This window comes from Trachypithecus francoisi, unplaced genomic scaffold (genome assembly GCF_009764315.1).
Source record: "Trachypithecus francoisi isolate TF-2019V2 unplaced genomic scaffold, Tfra_2.0 Lachesis_group20, whole genome shotgun sequence".
Lineage (NCBI taxonomy): Eukaryota > Metazoa > Chordata > Mammalia > Primates > Cercopithecidae > Trachypithecus > Trachypithecus francoisi.
In genome coordinates this window covers 16,261,545-16,276,221 of record NW_022681466.1, presented here as the reverse complement: position 1 = coordinate 16,276,221, position 14,677 = coordinate 16,261,545, and the positions used below count along the sequence as shown (strand labels likewise).

General features: G+C 54.7%; 1 protein-coding gene across 12 annotated transcripts in view; it reads right to left on the bottom strand.

Annotated features, from left to right (window-relative positions):
• HDAC5 (histone deacetylase 5) overlaps window positions 1-14,677 on the bottom strand; it is a 49,047-nt gene that overhangs the window by 15,682 nt on the left and 18,688 nt on the right. For 3 of the 12 annotated variants that reach the window (XM_033182812.1, XM_033182801.1, XM_033182802.1), the window contains exons 4-11: window positions 2,525-2,784; window positions 2,257-2,428; window positions 2,035-2,149; window positions 1,623-1,753; window positions 1,328-1,474; window positions 1,119-1,231; window positions 648-779; window positions 219-441 (exon numbers count right to left, since the gene is read on the bottom strand). In XM_033182812.1, coding sequence (XP_033038703.1) covers window positions 219-441; window positions 648-779; window positions 1,119-1,231; window positions 1,328-1,474; window positions 1,623-1,753; window positions 2,035-2,149; window positions 2,257-2,428; window positions 2,525-2,784 — 1,293 coding nt within the window. Of the gene's footprint in view, window positions 1-218; window positions 442-647; window positions 780-1,118; window positions 1,232-1,327; window positions 1,475-1,622; window positions 1,754-2,034; window positions 2,150-2,256; window positions 2,429-2,524; window positions 2,785-11,583; window positions 11,634-13,419; window positions 13,600-14,677 lie in introns of all 12 variants that reach the window. The other 9 variants (XM_033182805.1, XM_033182806.1, XM_033182803.1 and 6 more) reach the window with 7 other exon arrangements.

Below are 14,677 nucleotides of genomic sequence, written 5' to 3'. Positions count from 1 at the left end.
ACTGAACAGCACTGCTCTGGGATGTGAACTCCAAGATGGCAGCAGATTTTGTCAAGAACAGTGCCCGGCATCCTATAGGTATCCCATGTTTCCAGAATGTGGAAGAAATCACTGATGCTGTTGATTCTGCTAAAGGGAACTAACTGTGACAGGGCTGGAGAGTATCCCTGACTGTTGGTCCTGAGTCCCCTCCCTTGCACAGCTGCCTGTCCACTCACCAGCAATGAGGGTGCTCTGCTGCCGGGCCTGCTCCAGCAACAGCACATGCTGCAGCAGGGAGGCATGCCCGTGGGGGCTCCCGTCGCCCTCCAGTGCCACGCCCAGCAGGCAGCCAGGGATAGAGGATGTGCTCATGAACTTGCCCGTCAGCGTGCCACCCTGCCGCAGGGACTGGAGGGCCTGCCTCTCGGCCTCCTGCTGTGTCGACAGCTTCGGGGAGGCCTGGGGGGTGAAGGGAGGGGCTTATACAGCCTCAGTCCTGCCAACTTTGGACCAGCATCCCCATCTACCCACTGTCTACCCCCCAGCTCTGGGTAGGACCAACCAATCTTCCTTAGGGCCTTGGAAGGGGAAAACCCCAGCTGGGGGCATGCAGGACCTGTGACCTCAACACCAGAGGAAAGATGGGGTATGTGCCCTGTACTTACAGTGAGGTGTGAGTTGGTGACAGTGACCGTGGCCTGCAGCCCTAAGGAGATGTTGGGCAGAGAAGGAGACGTGTAGAGGCTGAACTGGTTGGGGGAGCTGTCCAGAGGGAGGGCTCGGTGCTGGGGGAGCATCTGGGGAGCAGTGAGAAGAGACAGGAATGAGAGTGTGCAAAGGGAGGCAACAAGGGAGGGCAACCTGGGGCCAAGACCAAGTTCTCTGAATGGTGCCCAGTTCCCTCTACCCTGAGCTCCCACTGAGGGAGACTGAGCCATCAGGGCTCTTCATAGTCCTGTGGGACAAATTCCCCTTTGATGCAATTAAGTCCAAGCAAGGACCCTCCAGCCTATTCATGTGGGCAGAGAGGTCTCTGCTGGGCGCTCAGGCAGACAGACTGGAAGGAGCTGCACTCTTTCTTCCATGGGAAGGAGCAGCTCTGTCCCCGCCCCACCAGCCCTCAGCCAGGCCTGTACCTCGGTGGGGATGTTGGGGACTGAGCCAGTAAAGCCATTCTCAGCGATGGTGCTGTGGGAGCTGTTGGGAGAGCTGGGGCCAGAGCCGGGTGCGCTGTTACACACGGACGACGCTATAGGAGAAGTGGTTGTCACCTGGGCCTGCTCTGAACTACCCCCCACCCCCGATTCCCAGACCCTCAGAACAGGTACATGAGAGCAGCCCTTACCCCCAGGCCCGGCACCTGTGATCTCAACAGCTCTTTTCTTAAAGGTGCTAATAACAGTCCCATCCTTGCGACGCAGGAGGGGACTGCTTCTCCGCTCGGCCACCTTCTGTTTTAGCCTTGAACGCACTTTCAAGTTGGGTTCAGAGGCTGGAGAGAAGGTAACTGAGGTTCAGATACACGCACAGCAGCACACATCTGCAGTCAAGCCCACTGTGGTCAGGGCTGACACTGCCACAAGCCCACCTCTGCCTCCCGGGAGCCATATTCTGGGAGGCCAGGTGGGGGACCCACTTACCTGTTTTGCGGAGGGGGAAGTCATCTCGACTGTCGTAGGGCCCAGGCAAAGGCAGTTTGTAGGAGGGAGGCGTCCCAGGGGGGCCGCTCTGGGGAGGGGAACTCTGGTCCAAAGAAGCATGGTGGGCTCCCCTGGGGGTGGGGGTGGGGATGGAAGCAGATCTAGGTTATCACCCAGCCTGCTGGACCTGCCACCTGGCAATCTACATTGATGAAAAATCGTTTGTATATAGGAAGAGGACATGGATCTCGGGGAAAGAATGAGGAAATAAACCAGGGATGGAGGTCCTGTCTCTAAGGAGAGATTGCAGGGCCCATATATGGGCACGGGGCAGAAGCCCCTTGCCATCCTATAGCCAGGCAGCCCCTGAGCGGCTCACCTATGCCCACCCGTGCCTGCCCAGGGCCATTACCAGCATTTGGGGTGCTGTGGGAGGGAATGGTTGAGGCCGCCTGGTGTGGGCTCCTTTGACTTCGACAAGAGGAATTCCTGGAGCCTCAGCTTTACCTCGGTGCTGGCAATGGCACCTGCAGGACAGGGCACAACTGACCTGGCTGCTTAGGGCCAGACCCCCCATGGCAGGGGCAGGCGTCATGGGTGGGGCCCTAGGAGGTCCCAGGAGTCCCTGCCTTACTCTCTTTGCTCTTCTCCTTGTTCCGCAGGATGAGCAGCTGCTGCTCCAGCCGCTGCTTCTCCAGCTCTTCCTGCCGCTGCTGCTCCCGCTGCCGCTGCTGCTCCAACTCTTGCTGCCGCTTGGCTGCCAGCATCTCCTGCTGCTGCTTGGCTGCCAGCATCTCCTGCTGCTGCTGCAGGGGCATGGGGAGGGAGGCAGGAGTGAGCCAGGCCTGGGCGGGGGGCGGGGGGCGGAGGCCTGGGAGGCCCCCCGCACCCCTCTCGCTCACCTTGAGGTGCTTCTGTAGCTGGACCTCATGCTGCCTTGTCAGGTGGTCATGCTGTTTCTGGAACTCAGCGAACAGGAGCTGCTTCTGCAGCTGCTGCTGCTGCTTGAGCGCCAGGAGCTCCTGCTGCAGTTGCTGCTCCCGCAGTGTGGGATCCACAGAGCCCACCAGAGCACCCCGTAGCTCCACAGGGCTGGGGCTGCCTCCACCCCCACCCCCCATGGAACTGGGCATGGCTCTTGGCAGCACCGGCTTCACCTCCACTGTGGGCAGAAGAGACAGGAAGGAGTTAGTGGGCCCAGCCCCAGACTCCGGTCATGCCTGAGGCCCAAACACTACCAGGCAGGATTCTAGGAGACCCAAAGAGATCAGAGACAGAGGGGAAATCAAATCCCTCTGCTCCATAGATGCAACATTTTACCTTAATTAAATGAGGCTGAACCCATGAACTTCAATAGGAAAATATAGGCCAAGCACGGTGGCTCACATCTGGAATCTCAGGTTACTTTGGGAGGCTGAGGCAGGCAGATCACCCGAGGCAAGGAGTTCAAGACCAGCCTGGCCAACATGGCGAAACCCCCTCTCTACTAAAAATACAAAAATTAGCTGGGCGTGATGGTGCACACCTGTAATCCCAGCTACTCAGGTGGCTGAGGCATGGGAATCTCTTAAACCCCGGGAGGCGGAGGTTGCAGTGAGCCAAGATCATGCAACTGTACTCTAGCCTGGGTGACAGAGCAAGACTGTCTCCAGGGAAAGGAGGAAAAAAAAAAAAAGGGCCGGGCGCGGTGGCTCACGCCTGTAATCCCAGAACTTTGGGAGGCTGAGGCAGGCAGATCACGAGGTCAGGAGATCAAGACCACCCTGGCTAACACAGTGAAACCCTGTATCTACTAAAAACAAAAAAAAACTAGCTGGGCATGGTAGCACATGCCGGTAGTCCCAGCTACTCAGGAGACTGAGGCAGGAGAATCGCTTTAACCCTGGAGGCGGAGGTTGCAGTGAGCCAAGATTGCGCCACTGCACTCCAGCCTGGGTGACAGAGCGAGACTCCACCTCAAGAAAAAAGAAAACATGCATAAACATGAAGCGGTACCTGACAGATTGTGAGTACTCAACACATTTTATGTGCGTGTGTGTATATATATACATATGTGTGTGTATCTCTCTACCTATATATATATATATATATATATATATCAGAGACAAGGTCTTGCTCTGTTGCCCAGGCTGGAATGCAATGGCATGATCATGGCTCCTAACAGCCTCAATCAACCTCAAGCAACTCTCCCAGCTTCCCAAGTAGCTGGGACTACAGGAGCATGCCAATGCACCAGGCTAATTTTTAAATCTTTAGTAGAGACAGGGTCTCACTATGTTGCCCCGGCTGGCCTTAAACTCCTAGGCTCAAGCGATCCTCCCACCTCAGCCTCCCAAAGTGCTGGGATTATAGGCATGAGCCACTGCCCAGCCTTCAACACATAGTATTATCATTGATAGTCAACATCTCTGGGCATTTTACAAGAATGACTCATTTAAATGTCATGGTTACCTATGACTTAGATGCTATTATTACCCCATTTTACTGATGAGGAAACTGAGATTTAGAGAAGTTTAAGTAGCAACCAGACACAGCTAGGTGATCAAAGAACCAGAATATGAGTCCAAATCCTAAGCTTTTAACCACTGTGCCCACTCCTATTTCTCAACACCATGCCCCATGCAAAGCCTCATACTAGAAGAGAAACTGAGGCACAGAGGTTGGTTCTAGGACTGACACTGCCCTTGGTAACCCCAGGAGAGGCTGGTGGAGACCTTCTGGATATCTCTACCCTCTGTCCCCTTCTGGGGCCTCATCCCTATATGGGGCACACTGGGCAGGAGAGAGAGAGGCTGTGGGAATGGGAGTGGGGTGGGAATAGAAGACCTTGGAGAAAGCGGGTGCAGGGCTGCACCAAGCCAGGGACAGGAGGGGGCTGGGAGTCAGACTCGTTTCCTTTGCTGGATTATCTCCTTTCAACAGTTTTATTGTAATTACCCTGAAAATGCCGCTATATATAGAGTGAGCCAAACAGCAGCTGTGCCTGGGGGGAGGGGGAATGAGAGGATGGGCGGGCAGGCAGCAGGGAGGAGGTGGGAGGAGGAGACAGGAAAGGAAAGGGAATCAGACAGGAAGAAGGGTAACGGCAGGGGGAGGGCGGGAGCTTCGGCAGATATCTCAGAACTCTGGTCCTAGGGAGAACTGGCTGGGGAGAGGAAGGCTGCTGGGGAGAGGAAGGCAGTGGAGGACCTGCTGGGTTCCAAGACCTTGGGTCCAGGCCCCACATGGACAATGGGCCGAGCAGCTTGAGGTTCCAATGGGCTTATGGGAAGGCTAGGTCTCCACTTCTTTGTCCCTACACACGGTTCTCGGGTCACTGCATGTCACTCCCCACCACTGCCCTGTGGTTGCCAGGACAACTGGGCAAACACCACACCAGCAGGGAGCCCCAAGCACAGCCCACACCCCACAAAGCCTCCAGCCAGGAAGGGGAAGGCAGGATACCACTGCCTGGGAAGGCGGAAGTGAGAGAGGCAGGGACAACCCATTCCTGTTTCTCTTCTACTTCTTTCTCCAAAGAAAGCCCTCACTCTCCTCGCTACAGCCCAGAGAGGTCACGAGGGGCTGGGAATGCTCCTGTGGCAAAGTGGCCCACTCCAGCCCAGGCCTGGGAAGAAAGGACCCCCCAAATCCTTTTGGCTACCACTATCTCCTGCCCTCATGAGCTGGGCTCTCTCCAGATCACCCCCCAGCATTAAGAGGCGCGGGGGGCGGGGTTGTTTTTTAATTTTTTGAGACAGAGTTTCGCTCTTGTCACCCAGGCTGGAGTGCAATGGCACAATCTCGGCTCACTGCAACCTCTGCCTCCTGGTTTCAAGCAATTTTCCTGCCTTGGCAGGCGCCCACCACCAGGCCAAGCTAATTTTTGTATTTTTAGTAGAAACGGGGTTTCACTATGTTGGTCAGGCTGGTCTTGAACTCCTGACCTCAGGTGATTCACCTGCCTCGGCCTCCCAAAGTGCTGGGATTACAGGTGTGAGCCACCACACCCAGCCGAAAAATTTTTAAAGAGACAAGAGGGAGGTGGGAGGTAGGAGGTGGCAAAGGGTGGGCTAAGAGAGGCCCCCACACCTGTTTAGATGGGTCTGGATCTCTCCAGAGAACCTAGCACTGAATGGGTGTCACCAAGGCAGGAGCAAGGCCTGCTGGAGGCCAAGGCCATGCCACCCGCATGCCTGCAGTATGGCCTCTGGAAGCCCCTGCAGGCAGGGCGGGGTGGGAGAAGGTAAAGGGTGAGCACCACGATGTGGCAGTCCCCACCAGCCTCTTCTCCCCAAGCATGGTTGGGAACATTCCTCTGTGGTTTTCCCGCCAGCCGTACTGACGACTCTGTGGCCACAAGGCCAGAGTCACATGTGCAGAAGTGGCCAGATGTGGCCAGAGGGTGGGGTTACACATACTCATCCTCCTTCCCAACCCATATCCTGCCCCAGCACCAGGAGGAAGGGTCCTTGGAAACTGCAGAAGGCCCTCCTGGAGGTAGCCAGCCACGGTCCATGATGGTGGCAAGGAAATGGCAGCCAGCTCAGGTCTCCCCAGCCCGTGAAGTGCTCAGCAAGGCCCTGAGCTGGCCGGAGGGTTATCTGTTCCTAGTCAAGGCTGGCTTGGCCCGTGGCACTCTGATCACTCAGCCAAGCGATGGACGGGCTTCAGCCTGCTGCTCCCGGCAATGCCGGGGTTGTAGGAGCCGGATGCCAGCCCGCCTGCCCAGAGAAGGGCAGGGGTCCAAGCACTCCTGGCTCCCAGCAGATAACCCTGCCTAGAGCTGGAACTGTCACCAGCAGTACTGGCTTCCCTTGCAAGAGCCCTGCAGAAAGCACATGGGCTCAGGCAAGGGGAATCTCCCACCAGACTGTCACTGCCACTGCAGCAGCAGAGATGTTAGGCCCAGAGCTGCAGTGGGAGCCACAGTCCTATTGGTATGCAGGTGGCAGGGCAGGCAGAGGGCCCTGCCATGCAGCCTTGTTCCCATGCAAACAGGAAGCACAGGCGACTCCAGAATATTAATTTGCAGGGCCTGCAGGGCCTGGGTGGTATGCAGCACCCCAGGGGTTTGCCAGGTAGCAACCTGCTCCACCCAAAGTGGAAGGGGCCATGGCTGCTCTGCCTGAGTCAGGGAAAGGAGGGGCATGGAGCCCCATGAATAGTCTGCCCAGGCACAGACCCTGGAGCCGGGCAGGCCTTGAACTCTCAAGGATCTGTGCCCTCTGCCAGCCTGGCATGAGCAGAGCAGGTGGCAGCAGCTGCCATCAGCACCAAGCACCTGGGTGTGTCATGATAGGAAGAGGCTCTTGGCCGCCTCCTGGTGGACCTAGGAAGGCTGGGGAACCTCTGGGGAAAGAAGAGGATAGATGGGCCTGGGCGAGGTGGCTCACGCCTGTAATCCCAGCACTTTGGGAGGCTGAGGTGGGCGGGATCACCTGAGGTCAGGAGTTCAAGACCAGCCTGGCCAATGTGGCGAAACCCCATCTCTACTAAAAATACAAAAATTAGTTGGGTATGGTAGTGGGCACCTGTAATCCCAGCTACTCAGGAGGCTGAGGCAGGAAGAATTGTTTGAACCCAGGAGGCAGATGTTGCAGTGAGTATAGATCATGCCACTGTACCCTAGCCTGGGTGACAGAGTGAGACTCCATCTCAAAAAAAAAAAAAAAAAAGAGGGTAGACAAAGGCACACTGTTCCCTAAGAGGACAGGCCAAGAGCTCTGGCTAGCAAAGAGCCCCACTGAAAGGCCAGGCAGAGCCGGGCACAGTGGCTGTAATCCCAGCACTTTGGGAGTCCGAGGCAGGTGGATCACTTGAGGTCAGGAGTTCAAGACCAGCCTGGTCAACATGGAGAAACCCCATCTCTACTAAAATTACAAAATTAGCTGGGTGTGGTGATGCATGCCTATAATCCCAGCTACTCGGGAGGCTGAGGCAGGAAAATCATTTGAATCCGGGAGGCAGAGGTTGCAGTGAGCCAAGATCGCGCCATTGCACTCCAGCCTGGGCAACAAGAGTGAAACTCTGTCTCAAAAAGAAAAGAAAGAAAGCAGAAAAAAGAAAGGAAAAGAAAGGCAGGGAAAGGGTCACAGGGGAGGACAAGGCCCTGGGTCCTTCCGTCACCTGCCAGGGTCTCACTCTGATAGGAATCAAGAGGCCAGGAAAGCCACCTCCTGCGGAGGTCAGAGGTAAGGCTCCGGGGGAAAGCCCTGGGCCCCCCACCTGGCTCTACTTTCCTCTTTCCCGGGACTGAGAACCTTCCTTCTCCTGGGAGTGGCGGCCTCAGGAACAAGCAGCAACACCATCCTGACCTCTGGTTTTCTGCGGGATTGACCACCCTGCCTCCATGGGAAGTCCCAGCCTGGGTTGCTGGGTGGGTGGGGCTGTGTGTTTCTTTTTTTTTTTTTTGAGACAGAGTCTCGCTCTGTTGCCCAGGCTGGAGTGCAGTGGCACAATCTTGGCTCACTGTAAGCTCCAACTCCTGGGTTCACGCCATTCTCCTGCCTCAGCCTACTGAGTAGCTGGGACTACAGGTGCCCATCATCACACCTGGCTATGTTTTTGTATTTTTAGTAGAGACGGGGTTTCACCGTGTTAGCCAGGATAGTCTCGATCTCCTGACCTTATGATCTGCCCGCCTCAGCCTCCCAAAGTGCCAAGATTACAGGCGTGAGCCACCGCGCCCGGCCTTGGGGCTGCCATGGGAGGGGCCAGAAAAATAGCAAGTTCCGGCTCAGGAGCTGCCCTGCCCAGCTCACGAGCACAAGTGGCCATGGGCAGTGCACCACCTGAGTGACACTTCTTTCCCATCCTGCTGGGCCTGCCTCCTCTTCAGGAACCCTATGAGCCCACTGGGGGCCTCTGGGGCAGATTCAGGCAGCATGAGGGAGAGCCTGATCCTCGGGGGGAGATGATGTAGGTGCTCGCGGGGCAACCCCTGAGACTACTGCCAGCACAGCCTTAGTCTAAAAAACGGTGTCTAAGCAAAGAGACACTGCCTCCAAACAGACAAGTGGCTCTGGGCCATGAGGGACAGGTTTCAGCAGTGCCTTGGGAACAAGAGTTCACAGTAAAAAACACATCTAGCTTCCCAAGAGCAAGGCCAAGCCTTCCCCCTGCTCTGAACACACCATGAGCTGCACCCCAGGTCCCAGCTCCCTCTCAAGAGACAGCATCTCCAACTCAAGAATCCCTGTGACAAGAACCCTGGCCAGCAAGGAAATGGGACCTTTAGTTCCCCCTAGAGAAGCCCTCGGGGGAGGCAGCTGGCACAGTGTGGACCTGCCTGGCAGACCCAAGAGGCTTATTAGCACCTGGCTCTAAAAGACCCTGCTCCATAAAATAAAAATAAAAATAAGAGCAGGCGCAGTGGTTCATGCCTATAATCCCAGCACTTTGAGAGGCCAAGGCAGGCGGATCACAAGGTCAGGAGTTTCAGACCAGCCTGGCCAACATGGTGAAACCCCATCTCTACTAAAGATACAAAAAAAAACCCAAAAATTAGCCAGGCATGGTGGCCCACACCTGTAATCCCAGCTACTTGGGCAGCTGAGGCAGGAGAATCTCTTGAACCCAGGAGGTGGAGGTTGTAGTGAGCCGAGATCGCGCCATTGCACTCCAGCCTGGGCAACAACAGGGCGAGACTCCGTCTCAAAATAAATAAATAATTTTTTTTCCTTTTTTTTGAGACGGAGTCTTGCTCTGTCGCCAGGCTGGAGTGCAGTGGCACCATCTTGGCTCACTGCAACCTCCGCCTTCCGAGTTCAAGCGATTCTCCTGCCTCAGCCTCCTGAGTAGCTGGGACTACAGGTACGTGCCACCACACTCACCTAATTTTTTGTATTTTTAGGTAGAGACGGGGTTTCACCATGTTAGTCAAGATGGTCTCGATCTCCTGACCTCGTTGATCTGCCCACCTCGGCCTTCCAAAGTGCTGGGATTACAGGCGTGAGCCACTGCGCCTGGCCTAAAATAAAATTAATTTTTAAAAAGACTCTGCTCCGGCCGGGCACGGTGGCTCACGCCTGTAATACCAGCACTTTGGGAGGCCGAAACAGGCGGATCACGAGGTCAGGAGATTGAGACCATCCTGGCTAACACAGTGAAACCCCGTCTCTGCTATAAAATACAAAAAATTAGCCAAGCGTGGTGGCAGGCGCCTGTAGTCCCAGCTACTTGAGAGGCTGAGGCAGGAGACTGGCGTAAACCCAGGAGGCGGAGCTTGCAGCGAGCCGAGATTACGCCACTGCACTGCACTCCAGCCTGGGCATCAGAGGAGCGAGACTCCGTCTCAAAAAAAAACAAAGACCCTGCTCCAGGAGCCACCAGCCCCAGAAAGCTAGGAGGAGGGGAGGGGACCCAAGGGGCATAGGGTACAAGGCATGGGGCATTATTATGCCCTTTCGAATGTCTATACAGGACATAAATGAGGTCCGTGTAGACACTCCCTGGATCTGAGAAGCTGCCTTCACAAGAGAAGAGTGAGTGAAAGGGACCTTGGAGATCATCTGTTTCAATACCCTCAAGACACAGGTGAGGAAACCAAGCCTCTTAGAGAGGCTACTCTGCAGATGATCCTACCAGCTAAGCAGCAGGAAAACAGGAATCTGAACCCAGGTGTCCTGACTCCTAGCACAAGGGGGTTCCCTCTGAACACACACGTGTGCAGTCTGGTTCCCACGTGGGGAGTGTCTTATGTGCTCAGTGTAAGCCAGCCCTGGGACAGGTTAGGGTCTCAAAAATAATAGAGGAGATGAGGTAGGGGGAGGGGAGCAGGGAGGTTGTACGCGGGCTGGTGTTCAACTTTGTTCCTGAGCCCCCTTCTCTCCTTGGGCTAAAATCCCCTCAGGGAGGAAGACCACAGACCAAGTGGTCCCCAGTATTTACCGAAAACAAAGCCTCCTCTCAGAACCCCAGGAAGCCCCCAAGGCCAGAATGGTTCCTGTGCTCTAGGAGCACAAACTGTGGACGCGCACTGACAGACCCAGCACATAAGGCTGTGTAGGTTGCATATTGCACATGGGCTCTCATCTAAAGGGGTGAGTTGGGGCTGAAATCTAACCCAAGCTCCAATCGCCAGGCCATGCACACTGGCATGAGGACGTATCAATCCAGAAGAAGGGCCACCTTTTAAAAATCTGCACAAAGAAGCTTTTATGTGGATTAGCAATGTTCCTACCCAGAGACCTGAGTTCAAATTCCAGCTCTCACTTACTCTGTGACCTTGTGCAGGTTCCCTTTTTTTTTTGACACAGTCTCACTCTCTTGCTAGGCCGGAATAGTGCAGTGGTGCAATCTCGGCTCACTGCAACCTCCGCTTCCCGGGTTCAAGCGATTCTCCTGCCTCAGGCTCCTGAGTAGCTGGGACTACAGGTGCGCACCACCACACCCAGCTAATTTTTATATTTTTATAGTACAGACGGGGTTTCACCATGATGGGCAGGATGGTCTTGATCTCTTGACCTCGTGATCTGCCTGCCTCGGCCTCCCAAAGTGCTGGGATTACAGGCATAATCCACCATGCCCGAGCAGGTTCTCTTTTTGTTTTGTTTTGTTTTGTTTTGTTTTGAGACGGAGTCTCTCTCTGTGGCCCAAGCTGGAGTGTGGTGCGGTTATCTCGGCTCACTGCAACGTCCACCTCCCAGGTTCATGCGATTCTCCTGCCTCAGCCTCCTGAGTAGCTGGGACTACAGGCATGTGCCACTATACCTGGCTAATCGTTTGTATTTTTAGCAGAGACAGGGTTTCACCGTGTTAGCCAGGATGGTCTCTATCTCCCGACCTCAGGTGATCTGTCCACCTTGGCCTCCCAAAGTGCTGGGATTACAGGCGTGAGCCACTGCACCCGGCCCAGGTTCCCTTTTTTTAAGAGACAGCCCTGGGTAACTGGCCTACCCTGGAGGGCAGAATCTCCCACCAGCACCCAGGCCCTCAGGACTTCCCTCACCCAGCTGGGGAGTCAGCAGCTTCTAATTACCTTGTTCTGTCTCTTGGAGGTTGGGGAAAGGCTCTTGTTCCTGTCTTGGCCTGAGGGAGTTTGGAAGGAGGTGGAGAACAGCATTTCACACCCTGAGCCCATGACGCTGTGACACCAATGACCCCTCCCCACCAAGGACAGTTTCCCATGATCTATTTCTGTGCTCTTGTGTGACTAGTGAGGCCAATTTAGGCTCAACAGGTTCTACCACAATTCAGATACTATTTCCACACAGGCAAGCTGTGTCTGACTCTCACCTAGCAATTTTCACAATTCCTTAAGTAACACAAGTGAACACACATCACATAGTGGTTAAGAGCAAGGGCTCTGGAGTGAGAGGACGCTGGGGTTCAATTCAGGCACCCCCCTTCCTAGGGCAAGGCACGGAGCACCACCTTGCGCTTCATGCAGGCATCTATAAACTGGGAGGCAGAAGAGCACCCACCTGCCAGGGTAGTTAGGCTCAGGAGAATGTACACGGAGGAGCTTGGCACAGAGCCTGGGAAGATCAAGAGGTGCCAGGCAGGGCTATTATTAATGGCTCCTAATATTTCTTGTGTCCTGAACTCTTTCGGCAATCTACTGAAGCCTGTGGACCACTTCTCAGAATGTTTTTTTTTTTTTTTTTTTTTGAGATGTAATTTCGCTCTTGTTGCCCAGGCTGGAGTGCAATGGCATGATCTCGGCTCACTGCAACCTCTGCCTCCCAAGTTCAAGTGATTCTCCTGCCTCAGCCTCCCAAGTAGCTGGGATTACAGGCATGCACCACCACGCCCAGCTAATTTTGTATTTTTAGTAGAGATGGGATTTCACCACATTGGCCAGGCTGGTTTCAAACCCCTGACCTCAGGTGATCCGCCTGCCTCAGCCTCCCAAAGTGCTGGGATTATAGGCATGAGCTACCATGCCTGGCCTTCTCAGGATGTTTCTAAAGTGCATAAAATCGGCCAGGTTCAGTGGCTCACACCTATAATCCCAGCACTTTGGGACCCCGAGGTAGGAGGATCACTTGAGGTCAGGAGTTCAAGACTAGCCTGGCCAACGTGGTGAAACCCCGTCTCTACTAAAAATACAAAAATTAACCAGTTGTGGTCTCACAAACTCAGGAGACTGAGGCAGGAGAATTGCTTGAACCCAGAAGCGGAGGTTGCAGTGAGGTGAGACTGCACTACTGCACTCCGGCCTGGGCAACAGAGCAAGACTCTGTCTCAAAATAAATAAATTAAATAAATAAATAAATAATAAAGCGCATAAAATGAAATACTTAGAATTCCCAAATCTTTTAAGTGGGGCCAACTTCACAGACCACCTGGATTCTACTACAAAACAGAAGGGTGCCAGCCTCAGACTCCCACCAGAGGGAAGTCTTAGCACTCATTTCAGACTGTCTGAATGTCACTCTGTGGTCCTGTCACAAACAAAGCCCTTCTTGTGGGTCACACACAACACAAGCCAGTGCAGCCAGTGGCTAGGTGTCAATGCCAGAGGAGGAATCTCTGAGAGCTGCGTCCTTCCCACTCCCGCACTTCCAGGCCATCTCACCTGCCTCACTACCTCCAGGAAGGGCCACTCTGTGCTCTGTGGCTCAGGCCACAGCTATGGGATCCCTTTTGTCCCTCAAAAACATTACTTAGCACAGATGAGCACAAGTTTCGGGCCTTGCTCTCGGGGCCCCCAGCTGCAAGCAGTCCAAAATTCTTCCCTGGGCTCTAACCTCACTGAGCCCCACTGCAGGTGACACCTCTCTCCCCAGTTCTAGTCCACATCCTCCTGGGTTGAGGACATGGGAGGCACTAAGCCCCTCTTCCCACAAAGCAGATACAATGTAAAACTGACCTCAGAGACCCTTAGAGTGTCAGGGAAGGAAGGGCCTGAAGATCAGCAACTCAATTCCCCCAGTTTTCAGAGGAGGAAAGTGAGGCCAGAGAAGGAAGAGACTTGCCCAAGGTCACCTGGAAAGGAGATGGAGGACCCAGGGCTTAATACCAGCTCTTCTGGCTCTCTGTCTGCTCCCCACTAAAAAACAGAAGGGGAAACACTAAGGCCCGATCTCAAACTGAACGAGAGATGCAACAAGGGGTCAAACTCTGTATTAAGGATCCAGAGATCTAGACAAGGACACCTGGTTGGTCCCCAGAACATCAGAGCCCAGGAGTGCAGGGGAGAATGGGATCAAGTGCAGGGAACCCCCAGAAACCTTGAGGCAGACTGTGACTCTGAAGGACCTTAAGCTCGGGATGCAGAGCCCTGATGGAAGGCACAAAGCATCTCTCACTGGCACAGATAGAGTTGGTAGTTGATCCTGGGATGCTCTCTGGGGAAGTAGACTCCCATTTCCCAGTCCAGCCATTTCTGGCATATACCTGGGTACAAAGCTACAGGCAAGTAAAAGGCACACTAACCATTCAAAGTCTGCAGCTGTTGCTAGGACTGTTTGCTCCACACCTGGGGTGAAATGGCAGGGGCTCCAAAGCAGATCCGCCTCCATTCCCCAAGCACAGCACAGCCCTGGGTGTCCAGCAGGGTGCCCTGCCTACCTGGCTGCTTGCCATAATCCCCCATTCCACTGGGGTTTAGACACCTGCTCCCTGGTGGCTGGAAACATCCTTTCTCCCGACTAACAGGCAGCTGGGAGTTGGATTCACCTCTCTCTGGGGCGACAGCCTCCCTCCTCCTGTATAGGCCCTTCTCCCAGGAGTCCCAAGACCCACCAAGGCCTTCCAGGGATGCTGAGGACATCCACTGGTTGACTGCTGGGCCCTGTGACCCATGGCCACACAGCTCTTACTCCAAGGATGGGCTGAGTCTACTCGCATCAGAATCACCTGAGACATGAGTTTAAATCTTTGGTTCCTGGGCTGCCCTACGGAATCCAAACCTTTGTGGCGGTGGCGGGGGGGGGGGGGCCAGGGTGTCAAGGTCTGAGAATCTGCATTTTAATACATTCCTTTGGTAATACTGATGCAACCAAAAGTTTGAGAACCACTGTCTCACAGTGTCCCCAGGCTGCCTGCTGCCAACCTAACAGCTGTTACAGCTGTGTGTGTGGACACAGTTAATCTGATTTCCTGTCTGGCAGCTGTGTGGCAGGGAA